The sequence below is a fragment of the Zalophus californianus genome, chromosome X, assembly GCF_009762305.2.
Source record: "Zalophus californianus isolate mZalCal1 chromosome X, mZalCal1.pri.v2, whole genome shotgun sequence".
NCBI lineage: Eukaryota > Metazoa > Chordata > Mammalia > Carnivora > Otariidae > Zalophus > Zalophus californianus.
The window spans coordinates 96,538,054-96,564,813 of record NC_045612.1 but is presented as its reverse complement, the minus strand read 5'-3'; the positions used below and the strand labels follow the sequence as shown (position 1 = coordinate 96,564,813).

The 26,760-nt window shown below is 40.2% G+C and overlaps 1 protein-coding gene across 5 annotated transcripts in view; it reads left to right on the top strand.

Annotated features, from left to right (window-relative positions):
* The window catches only part of XK (X-linked Kx blood group), a 44,325-nt gene that overhangs the window by 8,104 nt on the left and 9,461 nt on the right, over positions 1 to 26,760 (top strand). Inside the window, exons 2-4 of one of the 5 annotated variants that reach the window (XM_027607460.1) lie at positions 3,691 to 3,753; positions 4,137 to 4,187; positions 25,919 to 26,469. The exons of 1 other annotated variant lie outside the window; for it this stretch is intronic. In XM_027607460.1, coding sequence (XP_027463261.1) covers positions 25,959 to 26,306 — 348 coding nt within the window. In that variant the 5' untranslated portion in view covers positions 3,691 to 3,753; positions 4,137 to 4,187; positions 25,919 to 25,958 and the 3' untranslated portion in view covers positions 26,307 to 26,469. Of the gene's footprint in view, positions 1 to 3,690; positions 3,754 to 4,136; positions 4,188 to 25,918; positions 26,470 to 26,760 lie in introns of those variants that run through there. 3 more of the 5 variants (XM_027607455.2, XM_027607457.2, XM_027607459.1) reach the window with 3 other exon arrangements.

Sequence of the window (26,760 nt, the reverse complement as noted above, 5' to 3'; positions counted from 1 at the left end):
GTGTTCCAGTTACTAAGCTGAAAACTTAGTTAAAATAGTAGCCGTGTTTATTTTGCTTATGAATCTGCAATTTGTGGAGGGCAGCCCCAGAAGGGCTCACCTGCACTTCACTGTACATCAGCTGGGGTGGCTCAATGATAGGGGGCTAGAATCCATTGAAGGCTCCTTCCCTCACATTGCTTATGGCCGATGCTAGCTGTTGCTGAGGGCCTCCGATCTTCTCCATTTCATCTCTCTATGTGGGCTAGTTGGGGCTTCCAGCGTGGTGGACGCTTTCAAGGGCAGTGTCCTGGGGACGAAAAAGGATCACCTTTTGTGATCCAGCCTCGGAAGTCACATGACATTATTTCTGCTGTGTTTTCTTTGTTGAAGCAGTCAAAAATCCCATCGAGGTTCAAAGGAAGGGGAGGGGAGGAAACTCTGACTCATGATGGGGAATGGTAGAGTTCTAGAAATTCATTGCCGTGACCATTTTGGAAAAAACAGCTTGCTGTGGGCTGAAAATGCACCTGTCAGAAGCTGGGCCTCTTTGGATTTTGCCCCCGTCATTCAGTGATAGTTCTAAACCAGCTGAGACCCTTGGTTGTAATGGGTTCTTTGTGATGAATGATCGAATCAAGAACACTCTCCTATCTTCTTGAAGTTCTAATAGGTAGCTCAGCTTTTAAATGAACACAGTTGTCTAACCTTTGGACTGTTCTTTGGCAGGTTTTGGTTAAACCAGATTTAAACAAAACAAAACAAAAACCTCTACATGCCTAAGACACAAGTGAAAAAACTTCATATGAGGAGAGGAAACAACTCCTCCCAAATATTTTAGGTAAATGAAAACCAGATATTCTGGTAGGTTTTACTATGTAGACAAGCAAAAATGAGGTAAAAGCCTTAAGTTGAAAAAAATACATATTTAAGATAACACAGAAATTGGAATTAAAAAAAAATAAAATTAATTTTACTTCCCTCAGTATTCTCTTCTTTCTGCCGAGGCTAGATTTTACCATCTAGGCTCACTGGTAAAATGGCTTAATTTATGGCAGGGTCACAGGGTATTTGCATGGCACAGCTCATTCAGGTTACCTCAGAGTGACTACGATTCTTAAGATATGTCAGGACCTAAAGTTGAGGTCTTGAACCTCGGTCCATTAACATTTATGTGAAATGCCTCCCACAGCTCCAGGCAGACAGTAGGTACTCAATAAATGTAGCGGCATCCTTGTTCTCTAAGGACTTATAACTGGAATGGGCATTGACCAAGGTGAGTCCTCTGCATGGCACTCTACCCTTTTCCCAGTTCTTGGTTTTTTCCATGTGACAGGGACACAGCAAGAGACCAGAGGTGGTGATAGCCTACTTGATTTTGGCCAGTTGATCCAGTTTTTTTTTCCTCAAGTTTTTGAAAATGAAGATTGTCTTTGTTGACCTAAATGAAGAGGCAAGGTCAAAATTCTAAAAGGAGATGAGTTTATTTGGGAATAGCAGAGGAATTGTAATTTGGGACCCACACACTACAGCAAGCCTCAGGCAAGTCCGCTGAAGGTTGGGGGTAGGCCGTATTTCTGGGCAGGGAACGCGAAGAGGGGAGAGTTCAGATGGAGACTGTTACAATCCAAACAAGTAGAGACCAGCCTTAAAAATGCCCCAAGCAGACAAAACCAGTTCAGTCTTACAAAGCTCAACTCAGCTCATTTTGCGAGACCAGCTGACCCGGGTCATTTCTTGTTCATGCCTCTGGGAAATCATAAGCAGAGCTTTCCAGGGTTGATATGAAGCAACCCCTGACTACTTCCCTATCATTAAGAAAATTCCAATATTATCAGTTTTGTTGTGAATTAGACACTTAGAGGAAAGCAGTCTCTCAGTCCTTAAATTTTGTTTTCCTTAGGGCACAGGTGTGAGATTTTCCATTTTATATCCTCTGGGTTTATATTAGATTGAAGTTCTTTCACATTTCCCCCTGTTGATCAGGATCTTTCACAGAAAACATTGCTGATCAGTTATGTCCTTCAGGTGTATTTATTTTTGTCAAAAGTAAAGTTCTTTATAGGTGGATTGTATTGTATGTCCCATGGAGCTTAGGAGGGTTGTCCTCAGGTATCTTTTCCCATGGAGCAGAGGACCAACCTCAGTCACCTTTCCTCACAGAGCTGAGGAGGACCCCATCCTCAGGTGTCTTGTCCCACAGAGGAGGGAAATGATACGGAATTTCAATGGCCTCATTTGAACAATAAGAGGATTGAAAAATGAATAATCTCAGGTATGTCCCTTTAAGGTGGATGGCTTAGTTTCCATGAGTATTTGAGTTTCAGGAAAAGCTTTTCAAAGGAAAAGGATTTTATTTTATACATACATTTGGGAAGAAGACATCTGCTTATTAATACAAAACAGAAGAAATTTAATTAAAAAGATTAAACTGAGGATGAAAAGCCCAATGATAACTAGTGATTGAAATGCACTTACCAGTTTCCCTAACTGCCCATGTTTAATAGATAAAAAATGTCCTGAGTTCTGGGAGGTTGGCCAGCTTCAGCTAGCAGCTTGATATTGTCCTTCATTATTTTCAGTTCTTGTGTTATTTTCCCCGACTTACTGACATAAAGACAACTTTCTTCTCTGAGTGGGACACAGGTTCCCTCTGCTGAGCAGAGAGGAGGTTTAGGGCCCTGCAGTTTTCTAGAACTACTTCTGCAAGGCTATCGATCTGGGTCTGCTGATATGCAAAGGCTTAGACGGAAGCATTTAAAATGGTGGACATAACTATAGAAAGATTGCGAATGGTGTTTTTTGTTTGTTTTTTGTTTTTAATTTTCACTACTTCAACCCAAGGAAGAAAGGCTCTGGTGAAAGCAGGCCCCAAATTTTTCTGTCCACTGTAGGGTTATATATAGGTATCCAGCCATAATTGTAACCTTCCCAGTTCCGAGGTATCCATTTAAGTTGATAGGAGAAAGACCCTATGTTAGGTATATAAGCAGAAGTGGGAAGGGTTTTTCTAATTTCAGTATCAGGGGTAAGGCAACAACCCCTCCACATCCCTTTTAGTTGAGGGATAGTGTAGAACATGTTTCTTCCACATAAAAAGAAGTCCCCACTGTCTTCTAAGGATAAGGCATAACTGGGTCCTTTTGCCCAGATTCTTTCCCCTGGAATGAAAGAAAAGATCTCATAATCAGAAATGTAATCATTATTATACAGAGCACATGATAATCTGTTTTACTAGCATTATGGGAATGATTATGTGAGCACTAAATTTCTATAGATCTGAGGTAACAAATGAGCTGATCTAGTATAAGTTAAGATTTTGGTTGAGGTCTGGGAGATCTCTAGGAAAAAAGTGAGTTGAATTAAGTTTCCATCTTTTGCCAGATATTTGGTCAGTCCCCAGTGAAGTACCATTGAATGGGAGTACATTAGCTTCCAATTTTCCCATCTTATTGCATTTCTATTGCCCCACCATAGGGAAGACGATATATATATCGAGTCTTCTGGATTCCAAAAGGGAGTGAATTCATGTTCATCTAGGTTCTATAAAATAGTATAGTTACAGATATTTACTGGGCGATACCCTAGAGTTTTGCCATTTCCATTATTTTTTTTAAAAGAAAGATTTTTGGGTAAGAGTCCAGACCCGAGTGAGAGTATTGCTTTATGGGTGGGGGGTACCCAGTGGAAAACCATAATATTTTGTGCCAGTTTTCCAGGTGGGAAGATGTGTGGTTTCAGAGGTACCAAAGGAAGATCCTACACCTTTGTCAGGTAGGTTTTGCCATCCTTCTAAAGATAGTGGCCAGGCCACCAATCTAGGTTCATCATCATGAGTATTATTTACTCTGGCACAAATCCAGAAATCAGTAAGTTTAGCAGAATCAGAGAGTTTTTGTAAGGTGGAGCTAAAAGGATGCGTTAAAGCTAGAGTAAAGGATAGTAGGAAAACTAGGGAAGAAACGACTGAAGACCTGAATGACAAGGTTAAACACAGGGTGAGAAGGGAAAACAAACTCAGTACAGGCCTGGTCTGTACATCTTGGGTAGACTGTCTACTTCTGATGTCACCTGCTTCAGTTACTAGAAATTTTCATTGTTCAGTCACCAGATGGTGTGCCAGTCCATTCAGATTTGGGGGCTTTTTTTTTTTCCAGATGAGACACATGAATCCAGGAATCTATTCCTTGAAGTTTGGCTGCTCAGAGGTTAGTTAACAACACCTGGTGGGGGCCTTTCCAGTGAGGTTGAAGGGAGTCTCTTTGGAGATGTCTTTTCCAATAGATGAAACATCCAGACTGTAAGGTGTGATTTTTGATGTCTTGGTTTCCCAGGAGCTCACTGTGGAAAGGTTGTTCTACCAGAGTGTGATTATTTTCTATGGACTTGATCAGTCCTTTGCAAAAGTGAAGTATATCTCCCTACCCCCCCCTTACTAGTTGTGGGTCAAAAGAAGTGGGGGCTGAGCGTATTGGCCATTCTGTAATTATTTCAAAAGGCAAAAGTTTATGTATCCTGAAGAGAGTAGATCTAAGGCTTAGAAGAACCAGCAGTAATGCTTTTGACCAGGGTATTTGGAAGATTTCAGCTGATTTAGCTAATTGAGTTTAGTAATTCCATTTGTACATTTGACCAGTCCTGAAGACTGAGGACGGTAACGCAGCGACACAGCTGCTGATCTGGCCAGGCAGCATGGACTTACCGAAGTATTTGACCCCTATAATGGGTTCTCCAATCACTATGAAGTTCAAAGGAGATTCCCCAAGTGGACATAATCTTTTCTAATAGGAATTTAGGCGCAGAAGAAGCAATTGCCTAGCTACATGGGAAAGCTTCAGTCCAATCTGAAAACATGCAAACCATTACCAGAATGTACTTCTGTCCAGTAGATGGGAGCAATTGTACGAAATCCGTTTGCCAAATATGAGTGGTCCCCGGGGCAAATTAAAATGTCCGGGACAGTACAGGTAGGTTTCCCTGGGTTAAATTTAGGGCATATGGAGCAAGGAAGATAAGTGCGTTTTGTGGTCTTGTCAGCATTTCCCCACCGGTATTGATTCATGATTGTTATTTTATTAATCAGTGATTGAATTCACATATGGTAGTTAACATGGAAGTTTTAAATTTTCTGGCAGGACTGGTTTGTTATTGGGTCCAAACCAAGTTTCTATTCTTCATGACACCAATAGCCTTAAGATTTCCAATTTTGTTTTTCCTTTTCAGGGGCCAATTGTTGTATTCCCCTAGCTAATTCTCTTGGGTTGTCACTAGGGGAAGCAGTTTTCTGGACCACGACAGAGGTTTGGTCTTTGGATCCCATAAAAGCGGTGTTTTTGCAGATATCAGCAAGGTGGTTTCCTTTGGCTTCCAGAGAGTCTGACTTAAAATGACCAGGGACTTTCATAATAGCCAGAGGTCCTGGCAGGAGTATAGCATCAAATAAATTTTGGACGTAAGGACCATTTTTAATTTTGTCTCTGCTGGAAGGAAACCCTGTTGTTTCCCTAACATTCAAAATCATAGGCTACTCCAAAGGGAGTAGCTGGTTGTAGGGGAGAGAATGTCTGACAGACATCTCCCTCTCAGAAGGACAGAAATAGAGAACAGTCAGAAGAACAGCCCTGGATTTAAATCCTTTAATGGCTTTTGCTGACAGAAGAGCAGGCCTCCCTCATCTATGCGCAGCATTGGGGACTAGATGAGGCTGTGGGCTCTGGTACCCGGGCCTCACCACTCCCTGGGTTGGGGCATGGCTTCCACCTGAGAGTAGGTGTTATCCTCAAAGAGGTGGCTCAGGTGCTGGTTGTTGCCCAGGGCCCTCTGCACTTGTTCTGGGGTGATGCACATTTTGCGGTTGTTCGGGGCCTCCTGGCCTGCCAGCTCCAGGATGTTGGCCGTCAGGTACTCGAGAATGCCAGTGAGGAAAACAGGAATCATGAGCTCAGGCGCTGAATTTAGTGACCTGTTTTTTCAGTAGGAGGTCCATGTGGCTAATGGGGAGCTGCAGCTTGTTGCCTGATAGCATCAGGGAAAGGAACAGCAGGACTCCGGCATTAGAAACATAGAATAGGGGCACCTGGGTGGCTCAGTTGTTAAGTGTCTGCCTTAGGCTCAGGTCACGATCCCAGGGTCCTGGGATTGAGTCCTGCATTGGGCTCCCTGCTCAGTGGGGAGCCTGCTTCTCCCTCTCCCCCTGCTTGTGCTGTCTAGCTCTCTGTCAAATAAATAAACAAAATCTTTTTAAAAAAGAAACATACAATAGACAATAAGGGTGCTGACAAAATCTAGGAACTCTGCATATAGCATAGAACTGAAATATTGATATTCTTAATATTTTACCTATTCAACTTTAATCTGTGGAAGGCTGAATACCTCTTTTGATTTGACTTTTTCTTATGCAACTAATCAATACTAACATAACAAATTGAGCTATTTTTTTCTAATTTTTTATAAGGTAAAAAAACAATCTTCTTGACTTTTTAGGGACCTCAGGAAATCTCAAAGACAGTTTTGAGTACAAAAGGTGTTGTTAAGTTTTATTTCATTTTTCGTTTTGGATTCAGTGTTGGAAAGTAAAATTGAAGTTTCCCAGGAGATTTGAGACCTACGATGGGATCATGGGTGCCTGCCTGATTACATGAATGTTTGTAGCTTGGCTATTTATTAAATAAAGTAACAATACAATATTTAAACATACCAAAATCACTAACACATTTGTAAATGCAGGTTTATTTTAAAGGGAATAATCAAGGGCATGATAAAGTCATAAGAAGGTGTTACTGTGGTGAGATATGGAATCTCTGCTATTTGGACAGATTACACAGAAGGTGAGGTGGGAGCTTGAATAAGGACCCTGAAGATATTCAGGTTCTAATCCCTAAAACCTGTGAATGACATTGGTGGGCCCTTAATGTCATCACAAATGTCCTTATAAAGGAGAGGCAGGAGGACCTTTTTTAACAGAGAAAGAAGATAATGTGAGGGTTGCTGGCTTTGAAGCTGGAAGAAAGGGCCACCAGCCAAGGGATGCAAGGAATCCAGCTCTAGAAGCTAGAAAAGGCCATGAAAGGGATTCTCTACTCTAGGGCCTCTGGAGGGAGCAGGGCCCTACTGACACCTTGATTGCAGCCCAGTGAACCTGACTTCAGACTTCTGACCACCAGAACTGTAAGAGAACAAATGTGTATTGTTTTAAGCCCCCAGATTTGTGGTAATTTGTTACAGCAGCCATAGGAAATTCTGGAACAAGTGATTTTACTTCAGACAGAAACATTCTCTTTTTGGCACTTAAATAAAAAAAAAAATAACCATGTCTCATTATCTTGAGACTCCTAGTAGAGTCTCAGTCACATATAGTCTCATTCATATTTATTACTTATAACGTTTAAGCACTCGCATTTCACAGAGGAAACTAGGGGGTGGATAATTGTGAATTTCTGTCATTTTAGCAGAGCTCATGAATACACTCAACCTAGCTTTTATTCAGCTACACGATTCCCTTATACATTTCACAACGTGGCAGAAATGAACACATTCATCTACAAACCCAAAGATATAGCCTCTTTGTAGCATATACAAATAAGCAAAAGTATATAAACTAAAATTACGCTTAGTAATGAATGTTTTAGTATTCTTACTTAGAAATGATCTAAGTGTCCATTCTGTGTCTACTGTTTCATAATATCGGTTAGAGGTCTTCAGTTATCGAAAGATTTTGGAAACACTTTCAAGGTGACATACTACAAAACCTCATTACTGTGGAAATACATGTTCGTCAGAACAATGATTCAATTTGCTTAAACATAAATTGATATTTTTGTAATCTTAAACATTCAGTAGGTAATTCTAGCCCATTTGATTATAAACCTGTGTAAGTTTAGCAAAAACATACCCGAGGCATAAAAATGTATGCTTGTATTATATTTCACAGAAATATATATACGAGAAAACATAGTAGTTTTCATTAAACCCCAAATGTTGTACTAGTTGAAATTGTCAAAGATTTACATAAATTCCATATAAATTTGAGTTCTTAAAATATATATTTTAAATTTAGCACATTTAAAATATTTAATTTCTGTATTTTAGGAAATTTTTGTTATATTCCATTTATATAAGCAATTACTTATCTACATATGCCACTCAGAACAGAGCTCCTTTAAATTAAGAAAGAGACTTTATAATCTAATATATTAATACCATTGCAAGGTAAGAAAATGTTACACACAATCAGAGGTGAAGGCATTTCTGAATTACAGATGTGGCGACATACAGCTCCAGAGAAACAGCTTCAATTTTACAATTTTAGCCATGGGTCAACGGTAAACACAGAAACAAAATCTTCCCAGTCCAGATTTCAAAAAGCTATTTCCCTTCCAAAGGGCATGAAATTCTGAATTGATTTAAGCTTAAAAATAGACTAATAAACAAAAAGACTGACAAGCCAGATTCTCTTGTTTCCTCTCACCCAGCAGGGGCTAGATCTCTATAAACCATGAGTCCATGTAAAGAGATCTCCAGATGGTCAGATCCACAATCCAAATTCCCATCCATTTCTGCCAACCATGGAGAATAACTTAATGGCCATAAATGAACGAAAACAAAACAGAAATACATTAGTATGAGGCAATTTTTTAAAAGACAGAAAAAGGCAGAGTGAACACAGTTCTGTTGGCACTTTGGCTTCAGATAGGAGAACCAAGAAAGGACACTCCTGAGCTTTAACTGTACATGAGGTACATTCTCCATGAACCATTTACCTGGTTCTGACAGGTGAACCTACCGGGCATCTCATTGTGAGTTTCAAAGCAGTGAAAAGATATTTTTCAAAAGGTGAAATCATGTCACTCATATAGATATGGATACATGTTGAAAGATTTTATTACTTACGAAGGAATGGACAGGTGTTAAAAACCACTTCAAAAGAGAACAAAGGAATGTTGATTAGGAACATTGAAATAAAGATGTCCTTGGGAATAAAACTGGTTTTATTACACTATGGGAGGAGAGACCATTGAGCCTCCACTGGACCATGCACTTTGTGTGTGTATCAGTGAGCTGACGGCCTGTATCCTGGAGCTGGCAAGCAACAAGGCCCATGACCATCGCCTCACAGTATGTGGAGAAGGCAGTGCCAGACCTTGAGCTCTACCACTTCCTTAGGGATGGGACAATCTGTCTAATTGATGACATGTCCCAATTCAGGAAGAATTGCTGATGTCGGTGTTCTAGAGCCTGGCGAGGACCCTCATAGCCTCATTCACTGGCAAGCCCACTCACAGTTGAGGGGGCCCCATGCTGCTGTCGTCAGCAGTGCTATTAAAGAGTTTGACTCCATGGGTATGCTTCTGACTCCTCTCAGTTTCTCTCATTTTGAGTTGGAAGTGTCTGTGGGGCATCATCATAGAGTTTGAAGATTTAGTTTGTAAGTAAGAATGGATATATAGCCTGGAAAGCTAAATTTGGGGCCCATAGCAGGTTCTTGGATACTCTGAGCCACTTTTCCTTGGCCCTCTCGATTTCAGTGCAGCTGTGGGGAAGAGTTCCGCATGCATTGCCAGCATCCCACATCAACTACGAGTCCCAGCACACTGGTATTTCTCTTTTTTCCTGCTTCCGGGTTTTCTCCTATGCCAGAGAATGCAGTTCAAGTATAGATGGTAAGTGTGAGGGACCACTCACGAGGCCACCTGCAAACTAAAGGAGATGGTAGTCTATGGATATAGCCTTAGCCTCTGTCCTTAAGATGGATAATTTGGGGTCCAAGTGTTACAGTCCTCTGTGGATCCCCAGAGACAATGAGCCCTGCTTGCCACAGTGGTAACCAGCTTCATGTAGTCTTTATTAGCCCTGCTGCCTTCACTCCTTCACTTTGCTTCCTAGGCTTATATCCCAGATGATCCCCCTGCATCCCAATGCTTGCCTCAGGCTCTGTTGCTTGAGAGTAGTCATCTGAATGGAGGTGGTAATTTAAACCACAGCAGGCCAGACACGTGCAGCTGTGGAAAAGGCAGCTAGATTCCTCCCGGGTACAAGTTCTGTCACAGGCTGCAGAAGAACGGAGGGGCAGGTGTGTTTGAGGTTTGTGCAAGAGAATGAATGAAGTTGTGCACCAAAGATTCTTAACTGGATGGGGGGAAATAGAGGGTTCATTTGATGTGAGTGCTTGATAAGAATATAAAAAAACAGTTGTAGTAGTTCTTAGACAAGTGAGATGAATGGGTAGAAGGTGGTGGTTAGCATAGAATGTTTCAGTTAGTGATTTCAGAGGTGTTTATAACTCATCCCTGCTGTTTCATTTCTGCCATATTTGGGGAAAGGCTGAAGAGGCTAGGGTTCATCGGTCTAATTGTATAATACAGTTCTTTGAACTTTGGTAACCTGATATAATTGCCTTCATTTTAATCAGGTCACTTCCCAGAGATGTACCTTGGCCAGACACACTGTCTAGCTTCAGAAAAAAACTTCCTTAATGTATCACCTATTTCTAGGACCAGCTGTGTTTTATGAACTAATCTAAAGATAATAGTTATAATTTGTACATCCTTAGAGGCACATGGAAGGGATGTTGAAGGATAGCTGTGTGTAGTGCTTTGTGTGTGTGTGTTTGTATGTAGTGCTTTTTATAAGTTTCTGCCACAGCATCTCAGTTTTTTGCATGTGTGCACACACACACTCACATGCACATGCATACACAAAATAGAAAACATCAAAAGGAGTCTCAAAGGAAATACACTGAAATGTTAGTTGTCTTGAGATAGTGAGGTTATGGGTTATTTTTTCTTCTTTCCACTTATCTGTGTTTTTCATGCTTCCTCAATGAATGTTTATTAGTTTTTGTTGGGGGTGGGGAGAGTGGTCAGGCCTGATACTGGTCTAGCCATGGGTCTTGGTCTTACTCATTTGTGCATACCCAGTTTGGCACGTATGGGTTCTCAATATATAGTCAGTGAATGATGAAAACTAAAGAGCATGGCAATCGTATTAATTTCATTTTTATAGATGGAAAGGCAAAGGGTATCATTTAAGACATTGCAATTGCAAGTGATAGAAGTCCCAACTAAAAGTGGCTTCAAAATAAATAAAAATATAAAAATTAAAAAAATATATATATCACCTCATATAATAACATCAGAGGCAGAATGATCCCATGGTTGGCTGATTTATCGGCACAACAGTGTCCATCAAGGACCTAGACATTTTCCATCTTTGTGTTTGTTTCCCCTCGTGATTGCAAGAGGACTGTATATTCATAATATATTGCTGCGTAGTAAACCGCCACAAAACTTAGTGACTTAAAATAACAACAGTCGTTTCTTTTGCCCATGAATTTATAATTTGGGCAGATCTCCACAGGGTCAGCTTATCTCTGCCTCATGTGGCGTCAGCTGGAGCAGTTTGACTGAAGCCTAGAAAATCCACTTCCAAGGGCTTACTCACATGGCTGGCAGTTTGGTACTCTGTTTCCTGTTGGTTGCTTAGCTGGGACTGAGGGCGGAGGCCTTAGTTCTTTTCCATGGGCCTCTCCTTGGCTCCTTCACAGCATGGCAGCTAGGTCGTTTTTTATTATGTTAATCACCATACATTACATTATTAGTTTTTGATGTAGTGTTCAATGATTCATTGTTTGCATATAACACCCAGTGCTCTACGCAGAACGTGCCCTCTTTAATACCCATCACCAGGCTAACCCATCCCCCCACCCCCCTCCCCTCTAGAACCCTCAGTTTGTTTCTCAGAGTCCCATCATCTCTCATGGTTCGTCTCCCCCTCCGATTCCCCCCCTTCAGTTTTCCCTTCCTGCTGCCTTCTTCTTCTTCTTCTTCTTCTTCTTCTTTTTTTTTTTAACATATAATGTATTATTTGTTTCAGAGGTACAGGTCTGTGATTCAACAGTCTTGCACAGTTCACGGCGCTCACCATAGCACATACGCTCCCCAGTGTCTGGCAGCTAGGTCTTAAGAATGACTGTTTTAAGAGACATACAGTGGAAGTTTTCTGTTTCTTAATATGTTCCCCCAGAAACTGGCAGAGTCATTTTTGCCATATTAGTCACTAGATCTCAGATTCAAGAAGAAGAAGACACAGACTCTACTTCTCAGTGGGAAGAATATCAATGAATTTGGGCGCCGTGTTTTAAAACATCTACAGGTTGTTATAGGTCTAGACATCACATGTAGGCATGACCAAGTCAGGGAGAAGAGAGAGGTTTCTTCCTGTGTGCTTTTTTTTTTTTTATTGGGGAGGAACACCTTTTCATTCAGCAGAATTCTCCTCGGGTTTCATTGGCCAGACAGAGGTCAGGCTACACCTGTCCCTAGCCACAGTAATAGAGAGTTACAGATGCCCTTGTCCCTAAAGAGCAGCTGGGTAGGGCCTGGAATAGATAGATAACTTCATCTACTTAACCCAGTGAATATACCATGCAAATGTAATTTTTTCCATTTGCAACAAAAAATTGTAGGAGACTGGTCTACAGAAATCTGGCTTTATCCCAGGGGCCAAACCTGTGAGCATCTTCCTTTAACATGTGGAAGGGTGAGCATGTAATCAGAATTAGAGTTCTGCCTTCAAGGAAGAATGGAGGAAGGATACCAGTTAAGTGGGAGGCCCATCGTATCTGTAACACCAAGGTTCAGGAAGTTTAAGGGCCCAAATCCAAGACTGAAACCCAGGATTTTGGATGCTTGGCCCTTTGCTAGTCTTTTAGCCAACACTGCTTCTCATGGAGATGGAGAATGTTAAGAGGTAGAAAGGATTTAAGAGGTCATCATGTCTGACTTTGTACTCTATGTAGAAATCCCTTCTTTGGTGTCCCTTAAAGGTGGTCCACCAGCCTCTGCTTGGTTATATTTAGCAGTAGAGCTCTCAGTACTCAAAAGGCACCGTTCCATTGATAAAACTTTCTTGTTAGTATGTTCTTGTATAATAAGTTAAGTGGGATCTTTCCTTTTCCCCCAGAAGACATCAGGCCCAGGAGCTAGCTGTATGTGCCACATTCAGAAAAAAAAAAAAAAAAAGAAAAGCCACTAAGAATTGGTGAGATTCCTTTCTTCAAGATTTTCCAAGTGTGACAAACCAGCCCTGTCACAATCAACCCCAATCCCCACCCTCAGACTCTATAAGGACATACCTGAGGGAAAGGGTAAGAGAATAGGGGCTTCCATAATATATGTGGTAAGAGGCTACTCCCTCACTTAAGCCACCTAAAGTGGGATTTCAAGATGAAGAGTGCTCACAACATGGGTATCCGAGCACTTTATTTCCTATCTTCTAAGCTGGGAACCCACAGGCCCACCCCACTGCTGTTCTCCTGAAATAGTTCAGTGTGTGTACCCTAGAGTTTGGGAGTATTCACAAGCGTAAAGACAGGCCTGATTATCATTTATAGATTTCTGAAGGTGAGAGACCTGAGGGAATAGCCTGGGGTGAGTAGAGGCCAAGGTACCATATGTCAGGAAAGGGGACAAGAGGTCTCCTTGATATCAGCTAGCTATTGTAAGTTACAGATCACCCAAGACATTTATTATTGCTCATAAGTCTACAGGTCAACCAGGCAGTTCTGGTCTGGGCCAGCCAGGCTGATCTTGGGTCATTGGGGAATGACTGATCTAGGATGACTGCACTTGGAATGGCTCACTTACAGGAGCTCTACTCCCGCAGCAGGCTAGCCTGCTGGTTGCAGGGCTCTGGGAAGAGTCAAAGCATGCAGGCTGCAGAGCCTCTTGTGATGTAGGCTCAGAACTGGGACACTGTCACTTCTTCCACATTCTGTTTCCGCAGAGCACAGTTGAGAGGAGACTATGGGGTGGAGGAGGGGGGGGGGCGGGAATAAATCCCTTTCATGCTAATACCGCACCAAGCTGACACTAAGTAGAGATTTTTCACTTGTATTATATGGAAATCAGCCTCCTTTAATCTTCAGCCTCATGGTTAGACCTGATTTTTTTCCCACTAAAGCAGCACTAACACATCCACTCTCCCTTCATGGCAGACCTCCAAATATTCACAACTATCTTGTCTCCTTTTTCTTTTCTGTTCTCCAGATCTTCCAGTCATTTCTCTAATGGAATGCTTTGTAGCTATCAAGGTTACTGTACTTGACATAAAATCTGGCTTGTCACTTTTTTTCTTAAAACATGGCATTCGTAATTGCATGGGATGTTGCAGACTTATTCCACAAAAGCTGATAACAGTGGGCCTATGTTTTATTTTATTTTATTTTTTGGCTTTACTCTGAACTCTGTGATTTTATGTGCCCAAATGTAGCTTCGGGAGGAGCTGAATGGTACAATTGGTTTCTATGGATGGATATAAATTCTCCCAGGTTTTTTTTTTTTTTTTTTTTTTTTTTTTTGGTCATACTGAGACCGGCTAAGCCAACATTTACCATTCTGTACCTGTACAGTGTATTTTTAAATATATAAAGGTAGGGCTTGATATTTTTTCTTGTTCTATTCTCTTTTCTTGGATTCACGCCCAGGGTATCAGCCTGTCGAGATCATTTTGAATCATGATGCTCTTGTGTTCCCAGTTTTGTCCTAGGTATACTCGGACGTCTTCAGTAGTTGACAAGAATGTGAGACTAGGACAGCCCCAAAGCCACAGCCTCAAGCTCCTTGATAAATGCCCTTTCGCCTGAATGGAAGTAGTGAAGAGTATGAGTACAAATTGCTTATCCAGTTGCAAATCCATCCAACTGCACTCGTATTAGCATATGAGCTTTCTGTGACTTGCCCACAAGGAGGGCTTTTTTGAAGTTTCTCTGCGGTCTGCTAAAAACCACACACAGTGTCTGCACTATCCGCCCACTTATTAAGTGCAGATATTTTTTTCTTTGTACATTAACTCAAAATGTTGGTATTGTAAAATATTAAAGCATATAGACAGAATTAGGAGTAGAGAATAATATAACAAACACCCACATACCTCCTTGTGTACTTTATCAGATATTCACATGACATGTTTGCTTCAGAATTATCTTTTTTTCCTCTTTCAGAAATAACATATTAGTATAATTGGGGCACCCTGTGACCCTTGTCATGATTTCAGAATTTATCATTCTCATGCAGGATTTATAACTTAATTGCATTTGTACTGTATCCATAAAAACCATACATTGATTTTGTAGATCTTTAATCTTTATCATACTGCAAACATCATCTTGAAATTTGCATTTTTGCTCCACATAATTAATATTTCGAGAACCATGCATGCTGATGAATGTAGTGCTAGTTTATCTTGTATGTGTGACTTAGAAGTGTTCTGTTGCAGGCAACAATTTTCTGTAAAGGGACAGATGGTAAATACCTTAGATTTTGCAGGCCATCATGGTCTATGTCACTTATTTGTTTTTGTTTGTTTTCCCGACCCTTTAAAAATGTGCAAAACATTCTTAGCTCTTGGGCTGTACAAAAATAGGACCCAGTTTGCCAACCCTTGTTCTACCGTATGAGTCTAACACTATTTTTCCATTCTCCTTTTGATATTATATGGCCTCCTAGATCTCAGTTTCTTTTATGAAGAAGTGACAATGACTGTTTTGCCTACCTTCTTAGGGTAGGAGGACAAGGCAGATACTGGATTTGAAAATGCTTTGAAATGTTACAGAGGCTCTTTTATTCCTTTCCTCTCTTCTCACTTCCCTTTTCTTTCTTTTCCTTCCCTCCTCCTTCCGTTTTGTTGGCCCTGAATTAAATTTCCATGAAGAGATCCGGGAGCTCATTGAGAAACCTAGATGGTCAAGACACATGAAGATCCTATGGGGCAGCTCGGGATTGGGGAGCTCTGAGCCCAAACAGTGTTATATTCTTGCTGGAGGTTTCCCCACAGCTCTGGGGCATCAGTGCTAGGAAATTCAGGGGGCATTCTCATTCTGGGCAACCTCAAAGCTGAAACACAGCTGGCACTTTGTTTAAATCCTCTGGGACTAAGGTCAGGAGCTTGGGCTCATTGCCTGTTCTATTATTGAATAGTGTAACTGAGCTGACCTCAGAGACCTTTTGTCTCTTAATTTATAAACTGCATCTATCAACACAGGCTTCACGGGATTGTTGTGAAAATTAAATAAGACAAGCAGAAAACATTGGCATGTGGTATAGGCCCTTGGTTAAGATGCTCACTATAGGTTAATTTACTATATTATTGTTTATTTATGGAGGGTCCCCTTTTAGGGAAGCTACACTAGATGACAAGTCTGCAAGGGTTATATGCCTACTTTTTTTTTTTTTTTGGTATAGCATTGGTAACTTTAATGGATTTTAATTTAATGAAATTTTTAACCTTATAAAAGGTGATTCAAGTGAGTTTGGATTCTGTGTTTTGGCTCCTTCTCTGGTCTTGATGCAAAACAGTGATGAATTGATTTTTCTTCATGGGAAGGTATTGCTAATGAATTTAATTTCCTTAATAGACAACTATTCAGATTTTTAATCTCATCTTGTGTCACTTTTGCTAAGTTGTATTTTTCCAGCAATTTGTCCATTTCACCTAAGTTACTGAATTTATTGGCAAACATTAATAATACTTCCTTAATACGTTTAATGTCTGTAGTGATAGCACCTCATTTCTGATATTGGTAATTCATATTCTGTTTTTTTTTTCCTTGATCAGCTAGGAGTTTATCAATTTTGTGATTTTTTTCAAAGAACCAGCTTTTGTATGTCTACTTTTAAAACTATCCTAAAATAAGAACTTTAGGGCGCCTGGGTGGCTCAGTCGTTAAGCGTCTGCCTTCGGCTCAGGTCATGATCCCGGGGTCCTGGGATCGAGTCCCACATCGGGCTCCCTGCTCAGCTGGAAGCCTGCTTCTCCCTCTCCCACTCCCCCTGTTTGTGTTCCTGCTCTCGCTGTGTCTGTCAAATAAATAAATAAAATCTTAAAAAATAAATAATAAAATAAAATAAGAACTGTAATTTGAGAAAAATATGCATAAATAATAGCATTCCTCATACATTACTACAAACACCTCCTTAATTAAGCACATGTTGAATAGGACTTGGCCTGGTGACAGGCATGTGAACATACTAAAGACTTTTAAAAAGGTGAATTGAATCCACATTTTTATTTCTCAAGTGTGACATACTCGATCCTTCCTCGTCCTCTGCTGTCAAAGATCACCCTGAGTGGGAGAAGCAGGTTGGCTAAGGGCTGGAGATTTGCAGATGGGCAAGGGGAACATGTAGAAAGGGTCAAACTGGCTCCCACAGCTGTATTATAATGTGGGTAATAATCATTGGTATCGCTGGCCTTTTTTTTTTTTTTTTTATTAAGGCTGACTCTGCAGTTTTTCAGCATGTAGGAGACTGAAAAAGATTTAGAGAGCCAAGCTTTATATTTCCAGAGATAAGTAGTTTTTAATGCTTGCTTCAGATTGGAAGCTAGATCTGGTATTTCTAATTGTGCTTCAAGGGACCTAAAAGTAATTTGGAATCAGTGGATAGAATGAAATAGAATTTTCTCTAGGGAAAATAATATTAAGCATAAATTTAAAGTCTCTTATAACTATAGTGGCATATGTTCATTGTGTTTAGGAAAAAGTAAGACAATAAATTCATGACTTCAAAACTTCGGAAAATTGGCTACTTCGAGTTGACCTTAAGGACATGCAGTTGTTACTCTCTGCTTCTGTGAACAACCACAGTTGTTCTGGTGGATGTGGACTAGGATCCAAATGTCAGGGTTAATTAAAGGAAGTGCATATGTGTGTGTGAGTAGGGCACTGGATTATCTAGGAAGAATCTAGAAAACTTGCTAATTCTTTGATTTCAAAGTTTTCTTCATTTTTAAATCTTTTAGAAGTGCATTTGAATTATTTTAGTTAATGCTTAGTAAAAAGGATAGTAATATGCTGAGCAAAGAGTTGGTTAACTGATCTCTTTTAAAATAACAGTGACTGGCAGAACAAATGTGCCATGAAACTCAGTTAAACAGTCCAAAGGAAATGGAGATTTCTGGGTGTTTGGTTTTCTGGTAAACAGAGGCCTTCCAGAAACCTATTTTGCTCATGTACTTTTCAGCCTTATATTTGTTATCCTTCTGCCTTTCTTTGGAGAAGATCCCATATGTATTAGAAACATTCTTAAAGGATTGAGGATGGTACACTGTTGGGAACATGTTTGTAACATATGGTTTGGTAAACGAAGAAGATATGTTATACTGGCTTGAATACACGATTTTTTATTTAATAGTAAATCTTTGTTATCACCTGACTTCTTCAACAAATATCTATTGAACACCCACTGTGTGCCAGGCACTGTACTTGTTGCCAGGCATCAGTGAACAAAACAGGATCTGTGTTTTGGCTGAGCTTATATTCTATTAAGGGTATGAATTAGACATATTTCTCTCTTACCTAAAAGTGAGCACTGGGTAGTTGGAAAATTGGTTAAACATAGGCTCAATGAAGTTAGTGGTTATTTTAAATTTTAGCTACTAAAAATTTTACTTGCATATGTCCAAACTCATCAAATTGTACACATTAAATATGTACCGTTCTTTGTATATCAATTATACCACAATAAAACTGTAAAAGATTACTACAGCTTGTTTTCTTCTTACCCTAAGGTTGATTTAGGTGTATTGTATCGACTTTGCTCCAATATGGAAGTTGCTTAAACCTCTGCTCTATGTTAGTTGTCTGTGTTTGAACTGCACAATGCTCTCATCAGCAGCCTATAACCAGATGAATTTATTTAGCCATTGCAAATCCAACAAAGAAGTGATAATGTATATATAATACTTTTCTGCATCAAAGAGCCTTCTCAGCTATATTCAGTATAGTATACATAGCTGTTATAGCAGTCTAAACAGTGGTCTCTGTGATTATATAATGGTGTATGTCAATGTATATGACAATACGAAGTCTGGAAGACTTGAGGGTGGGTTCATATCCATTGCTCCTAAATTGAACTCACCTCTGAATGCACGGGGGGAGAAAATGCTCTTGTGTACCACCAAAACTTTTCATCCAGGCTTGGCTTCTCTCTGGGTGTAGGCTTCGATTTTCTTTTCTGGATTCTGTGGCCACAAGCCAGTGGAAGTTACTTAATGTTACTCAGTGTGAAGGACCTCCCCCTACTCCCTGTAAGAGTATGTTGTCAAGGCTGTGCTTGGATTCACTGGAGGATGGCAGTGCTGCTTATATAGCTTCGCAGGTTTCTTTCTAGAGCCTCTGTTTGAAGAATGCAGCACAGGACCTTCTGACTCCACATCCACATCGATGCAAAGTAGGTCTTGGTAGTACAACTTGGAATTGGGGGCCCTGAGCAGGTATAGTCACACACAGAAGAACTGAGGTCTTCTTTGCAAAGTCCAAGCCATTTACTTACCCATTTTTTGTTATTTATATTCTACATATTTCTAAAGGTTTTCATGTCATTTACAACCATAAGCACATACAAAATAAGGGCATTAAATAAGAACAGAAAAGCATTTGATGGCCAACAGACACATGAAAAAGTGCTCAACATCGCTCTGCATCAGGGAAATCCAAATCAAAACCTCCATGAGATACCACCTCACACCAGTCAGAATGGCTAAAATTAACAAGTCAGGAAACGACAGATGTTGGTGGGGATGCGGAGAAAGAGGAACCCTCCTACACTGTTGGTGGGAATGCAAGCTGGTGCGGCCACTCTGGAAAACAGTATGGAGGTTCCTCAAAAAGTTGAAAATAGAGCTACCCTACGACCCAGCAATTGCACTACTGGGTATTTACCCCAAAGATACAAATGTAGGGGTCCGAAGGGGTACGTGCACCCCAATGTTTATAGCAGCAATGTCCACAATAGCCAAACTATGGAAAGAGCCAAGATGTCCATCGACAGACGAATGGATAAAGAAGAGGTGGTATATATGTGTGTGTGTGTGTGTGTATACACACGCAATGGAATATTATGCAGCCATCAAAAAACCCCGAAATCTTGCCATTTGCAGTGACGTGGATGGAACTGGAGGGTGTTATGCTGAGTGAAATAAGTCAATCAAAGACACGTATCATATGACCTCACTGATATGAGGAATTCTTAATCTCAGGAAATAAACTGAGGGTTGCTGGAGTGGTGGGGGGTGGGAGGGATGGGGTGGCTGGGTGATAGACATTGGGGAGGGTATGTGCTATGGTGAGCGCTGTGAATTGTTCAAGACTGTTGAATCACAGATCTGTACCTCTGAAACAAATAATGCAATATATGTTAAGAAAAAAAAAGCAGGAGGGGAAGAATGAAGGGGGGGAAATCGTAGGGGGAGACGAACCATGAGGGATGATGGACTCTGAAAAACAAACTGAGAGTTCTAGAGGGGAGGGGGCTGGGGGGAAGGGTTAGCCTGGTGATGTGTATTAAAGAGGGCACGTTCTGTGTGGAGCACTGGGTGTTATGCACAAACAGTGAATCATGGAACACTACATCAAAAACTAATGATGTGTGTTGATTAACATAACAAAAAAATTTAAAGAAAAAAGATGAAATATAAAAAAAGCATTTGAAAAGAGGGAAGGGAAGATAGATTTGGGGGAAAATTATACTGAGAATCATTGTGGGAGTTGAAAAGACTGGTGGAGGTAAGGATGTGTGTGCACATAGTTGTGTGAGTGTCTGTGGCTCAAGTGTTGGCAAAGGCAGAAAATGGAAGAGATTATTTCAGCTGTGGAGGGTCAAGTGGCTGTGCCTGAATTATTTATGAAGTTCACTGTACATACATAACTGTGTTTTAAGAAGGTTTGAGGTGTCTTGCTGTAGTTAAGAAGGTGTAGCAAAATGTAGAACTTCTGTCTTGGGGTTCTGAGTGTTCCTGCTACCATTTTGCTGTTAGATAACCTGATATAGGGGCCTGCACATGGGTCAGGTACTAAATTCCTTTGTCTGGCTATGGAGGGCAAGGCTTTTCTTTTCTGTAGCTCAACTCACTGACGCCTCTCCTCTCTGCCTGAGGCAGGATGATAAGGAAGTTGGAAGGGCAGATAGAGGAGCCTGCCTCACTTTTTTTCCTCTCATTTGTTGTGCCTTGGGAGGCGATTCCCAGAAACCAGCTTAGTGCAGTTGAGGTCTACCCACTCCCAGGTGCCTAAGACAGCACGGTTTCAGGAAGTCTTTATGTAGAGAATACTCATGTTAATAGAAAATAGGTATGGAATTTGGGCTCACTGGAAGCAAGGAAGGATTGGACAACTCCTCAAATACTCGGAGGGGGGGCTTTCGCCACACTCTTTGAGGCCCTGGGCAGTTTCAGGGGTACCAGATTGCTGCTTCTTGCCTCCCATTGATAAAAGAGGTGAAAAGTGAAGCTAAGACCACTGCTAGGGAAATGGACCTCATTATATTTATTTAGGCAGAATTGCCTACTAGTTAAGACCAAGACTCTAGAGCAAGAGTGCTTAGGTTTGGATTTTAACTCTGCTAGTTGAGTGATTTCTGGGAAGTTATTTAGCATCTTTGTGTATCTGTTTTCTCATCTGTATAATGAAGATAATAAGAGTATTTACTTTATAGACTTGTTAGGATGAAGTGATTAGTACCTATAAAGTGTTTATACTAGTCCCTGGCATGAAGTAAAAGTACAATAATTTTTTTGAACATAGATGAGCTGAAGGAGATTTTATCATCCAGTTTCCTTAGGCAAGAAATCAAAATATTTTGGGAAGAAAAACAGCAAAATCATTCAGGATCTCTGGGGATTGTAGACAGTAATAATCACATCATGCATGCTATGAATGATGGACCATAATATTTGTTCTGACAATTCTGAGTACTAAACAGGATATAAATACATATTGAAAGTCCTCAATTTCTGATCAAACATCTGGTAAACTGGCAGATATTCAAGTGAGATTTTGGTAACAGTAAGGTCTTAATCACTAGAACTTTAAAACGTATTTTACAGCATTAGAGTGTCATTCTGGTTACGTCTGTAGAACCGGTTTTGCTAAAGTGAGCTAAGTAGGGGTTTGAACTGTGTTTTCTATTTGGCATTTTGCCAGCGTACGGAAGGAAACTATTTCTGAAACAACTTCATTGCGGTAATGAATGAGTAGTTTTTTTTGCCTTTTAAAAATGTAATCTAGGGCCGCCAGGGTGGCTCAGTCGGTTGACCGTCGGTCTTCGGCTTGCGTCATAATCCCAGGGTCCTGGGTTCAAGCCCCACGTCGGGCTCCCTGCTCAGCGGGGAGTCTGCTTCTCCTTCTCCCTCTGCCTGATGCTCCCCCTGCTTGTGCTTGCTCACTCTCTGTCAAATAAATAAATACAATCTTTAAAAAAAATTAAAAATACTGTCTAATAGACATTTATTAAGTGCCTAGTAAGTATAGTAGTAGTGCATCTAGATGTATTTAAGTAAATATTTTTATTGAAGTATAAAAGGTATACAGAAAACTATACTCGTCATATGTGGGAAGTAAATGCGCCCATGTAGCCCTCTGTCCAGGTCAAGAAACAGAAGAGTACCTGGCACTCCCAGAAGCCTCCCTATACCCCTTCTCAATCACTTTCCCAAGCCTCCTGACCAAAGGATAAAAAGCAGAAAACAGACTTCCAACATCACAGATTAATTTTTCATGTTTTTAAAAAATCCATATAAACAGAATCAGGCCTAGCTTCTTTCATTCAACACTGTCTTTGTGAGAGTTATTTATGTTGTGGCTTGTGGTACAAGTTTGTTCTTTAGTGTAGTTTTGTAGCATTCCATTGTATGAATATACCACAGCGAATTGATACATTCTTCTCTTGATTAATATTTAGATTATTTCCAGATTGGGATTATTAAGAATAATGCTGCTGAAAAGATCCTAGTACTTGCCTTTTAGTATATGTATATATGCAGCTCTGTTAACGCCTATCCTCAGGAGTAGAATTGCTGGGCCATAGGGAATGCCTATGTTTAGCTTTGATAGAAACTGCAAAAGTGGTTGTACCATTTTACATTCCCACCAGCAGTATGTAAGAGTTCCAATGGCCAACACTTGGTTTTAATTTTAGTAATACAGTGGGTATGTAATAGTGTCTCATTTTAGATTGAATGTGTGTTTCCTGATGACTAATGAGCTTGAGTTCCTTTTCACATCTTTAAGTGGACATTTTGGGGTGTGTGTGTGTGTGTGTGTGTGTGTGTGTGTGAGAGATTTGATTGTTCAAGTCTCTTTGCCCATTATAAAAACTGAGTTGTATTTATCCTTCTGGTCCCTGTTCAGACCTTCCTGTATCTCCATGCTTCCATGTGGGATAAATTTCATTGGGCCCAAAATATCACCTTTATTATTTTCTTTAGAGCAGGTCTGCTGGTGACAAATTCCCTCATTTTTGTTTTGTCATAAGATGTCTTTCTTTTACCTTCATCTTTAGACGTTATTTTCTTTCCACTTTGAGATGCTCATTCCTTTGTCTTCTGCCTTCCATTATTTCTGTTGAGATGCCGATGTCCTTGTTGCTTCTTTGAAGTTAATCTGTTTGTTTGCTTGATTGCTTTTTAAGGTTTTCACTTTGACTTTAGTGTTCAGCAATTTTAATATGATATGCTTAGTGTAGTTTTCGTATTTATCCTACTTGGGGCTTAGTTTTTATAATTCAGCAGCTCGGGAAAATTCTTAGCCTTCAGTTCTTTAAATATTGCTTCTGACCCATTCTTTTTGTCCCTTTCCTGTAAGTCCTTTTTGTTTCTCCATTTTCTTCTGACCTGCCTTCTGCCTGGTACTAATTATCTTTATAGCTATTTGTAATCTGTTAAACCCACTTGTTGATTTTTAAATTGTACTTAGTGAATTTTTCAGTTCTATATTTTTGAGTTCAGTTTTTAAAATAGTTTCCAATCTCTGATAAATTCTTCATCTTCTCGTATAATTTTGTGAACATATTAATTACAGATATTTTTAAGTCTAAGTCAGATAATTCCAGTATCTAGATCTCCTATTGGTCTGTTTTTATCATCTGTTCTCATTCTTGGATTTTGATCATTTCTTGGTTGTTGGCATGCCGACTTATTTTTAATTAAATGTCAGTTATTTGTATTTAAAAATAGAGATAATTTGAGAGTCTGGATGAATTATCTTTCTTCAGGAAGATTTAACTTTTTTTTTTTTTTTTTGAGAGCGCACACGAGTGGGGTTGGGGGGTTGGCCGGGGAGGGGCAGAGGGAGAGGGAGAGAGAATCTTAAGCAGGCTTGATGCCCAATGCAGAACCCATCTCGGGGCTCAATCCCACCACCCGAGACCATGACCTGAGCCCAAATCAAGAGTCGGACTGAGCCACCCAGGCACCCCCAGGAAGATTTAACTTTTGTTTATAGCAGGTAATTGGATTAGATACAGATGAATGTGATTATTCAGTTACAACTTGAGTTGGTTAAATTCTGTACTTTAGTCTTCGTGAGGGCTGATCTACTTCTGGTCACCGATACTCCTAGCATTTAGTCTTTTGGGTTCCCACCAGAAAGCTTTGGGTGTATACCAGGACCATTATAGGGCCAGAATGTCAATATTTGCTCCCACACCCACCAGCTTTGAGATACTGCTGAAAGCTGTATTCAGAGTCTTAGTCTCTTAGTACCTGCTATCAAATGGACAAATATCTTAAGAGGAAAAGCAGCTTCAGAATTTTTTCTTGGGACTTTTCTTTGAGATCTTGGCCCAAGAAGTACTCACTGCTTTGGTAGATCTCTAATGCCTTTGAATGGATATTTTTCCAGTTGTTCTTGGCAGAAATACTAGACCAAAACAAACTAATCTACCATTGCCAGCATGAAAATCCTCTTTTTGCTTTTTGGTGCCTTTTTGTTTTTTTTTTTTTGTTTTTTTTTGTTGTTGTTTGTTTTTGTTTTTTTAGGGCATTAAAACATGAGAAGATAGAATTGTACTTTTTTAAAAAATGCTCATTGATGGCTCTGGGTAAGGCTAATATATTGATTCTTAAATTAATCTGTGCAGATCTGGCCTTTGAATTTTGTCAAGCTTTTTGGGATACATATGGGACAGTGTGAAATCTCTTATGAGTTTGTTCTACAGTTAGTAATGAAAAGCAACTAGGGAAGATAGACAGATGACCAATAAGCACATGAAAAGATGCTTGGCATCATTAGTCATCAGGAAAATGTAAATCAAAATCACAATGAGGTACTACTTCACACCCACTAGGATGGCTAGAATCAAAAAGTTAATAAAAATTCAAGTCAATAATAATAATAAACATTGGCAAGGATGTAGAGAAATTGGAACCCTCATACACCTGCATACATATAAAATGGTGCAGTTGCTTTGGAAAACAGTGTGGCAGTTCCTCAAATGATTTGATATAAAGTTATCCTATGACCCAGCATATATGATAGACTGAAGAGAACATACTTGTACGTGAATGTTCATAACAGCACTACTCATAGTAACCAGAAATGATGCAAATTTACGTCAATTGATGAATGAATTTAAAAAATGTAGTATATCCAGGGCGCCTGGGTGGCTCAGTTGGTTAAGCGACTGCCTTCGGCTCAGGTCATGATCCTGGAGTCCCGGGATTGAGTCCCGCATCGGGCTCCCTGCTCAGCAGGGAGTCTGCTTCTCCCTCTGACCGTCTTCCCTCTCGTGCTCTCTATCTCTCATTCTCTCTCTCTCTCAAATAAATAGATAAAAATCTTTAATAAAAAAAATGTATATCCATACAATGGAATATCATTTAACCATAAAAACGAAGGACTGATACATGCTACCGTATAGATGAACTTTGAAAACATTATGCTCAGTGAAAGAAACCAGTCACAAAAGACACATATGATTTCATTCACATGGAAGTCCAAAATTGGGAAATCTAAAGAGACAGAAAGTAGATTAGGGGTTGCTTAGGGCCGAGTAGCGGAGGGGGTTGGAGAAATGGTAGCTAATGGGCATTGGGTTTCTTTTTGAAGTGATAAAAATGTACTAAAATTGACTCTGGTGGCCTTTCTCTCTCCCGGCCATTTTGGCAGCTGCTTTTGGTTGGGGCCGTCCCGCATTTAAGGCAGGAAGATGGTGGCTGCAAAGAAGACGAAAAAGTCGCTGGAGTCGATCAACTCCAGGCTCCAGCTTGTTATGAAAAGTGGAAAATACGTGCTGGGGTACAAGCAGACTCTGAAAATGATCAGACATGGCAAAGCGAAACTGGTCCTCCTTGCCAACAACTGCCCAGCCTTGAGGAAATCTGAAATAGAATACTACACCATGTTGGCCAAAACTGGTGTCCATCACTACAGTGGCAGTAATATTGAATTGGGCACAGCATGTGGGAAATACTACAGAGTACGCACACTGGCTGTCATTGATCCAGGTGATTCTGATATCATTCGAAACATGCCAGAACAGACTGGTGAAAAGTAAATCACGCAAAATTTTTCTTTAATAAATCTGGCCACAGCTTGTTTAAAAAAAAAATTTTGACTCTGGTGATGGTTGCACATATTTGTGAATCGACTTTAGAAAAAACCCACCGAATTGTACACTTTAGATTGTGAGTTGTATGGTGTGTGAATTATATCTCAATAAAGCCATTAAAATAAAGAACCAAAGCAGTATTTGTAGTAGCAGCTAGGGAGGGCGGGTGGCAGATGCGGATGCTCATGGTGATGATGAGCTTTCTCATTCTCAACCTCTTTATTGACAGTTTGTTAACCAGTTATCAGGGCCTGGGGTGGAATTAGGGCAGCACACTAGAAAAATAATAAAGTAGAACACTGGGTTCTAGAATAAGTGGTCAGCGATCGCTCCCGGGAGTAAGCTGTGGAATCCTGCAAGAACATGATCTAGATAAGTGGCCAGGAAAACCCAACACTGC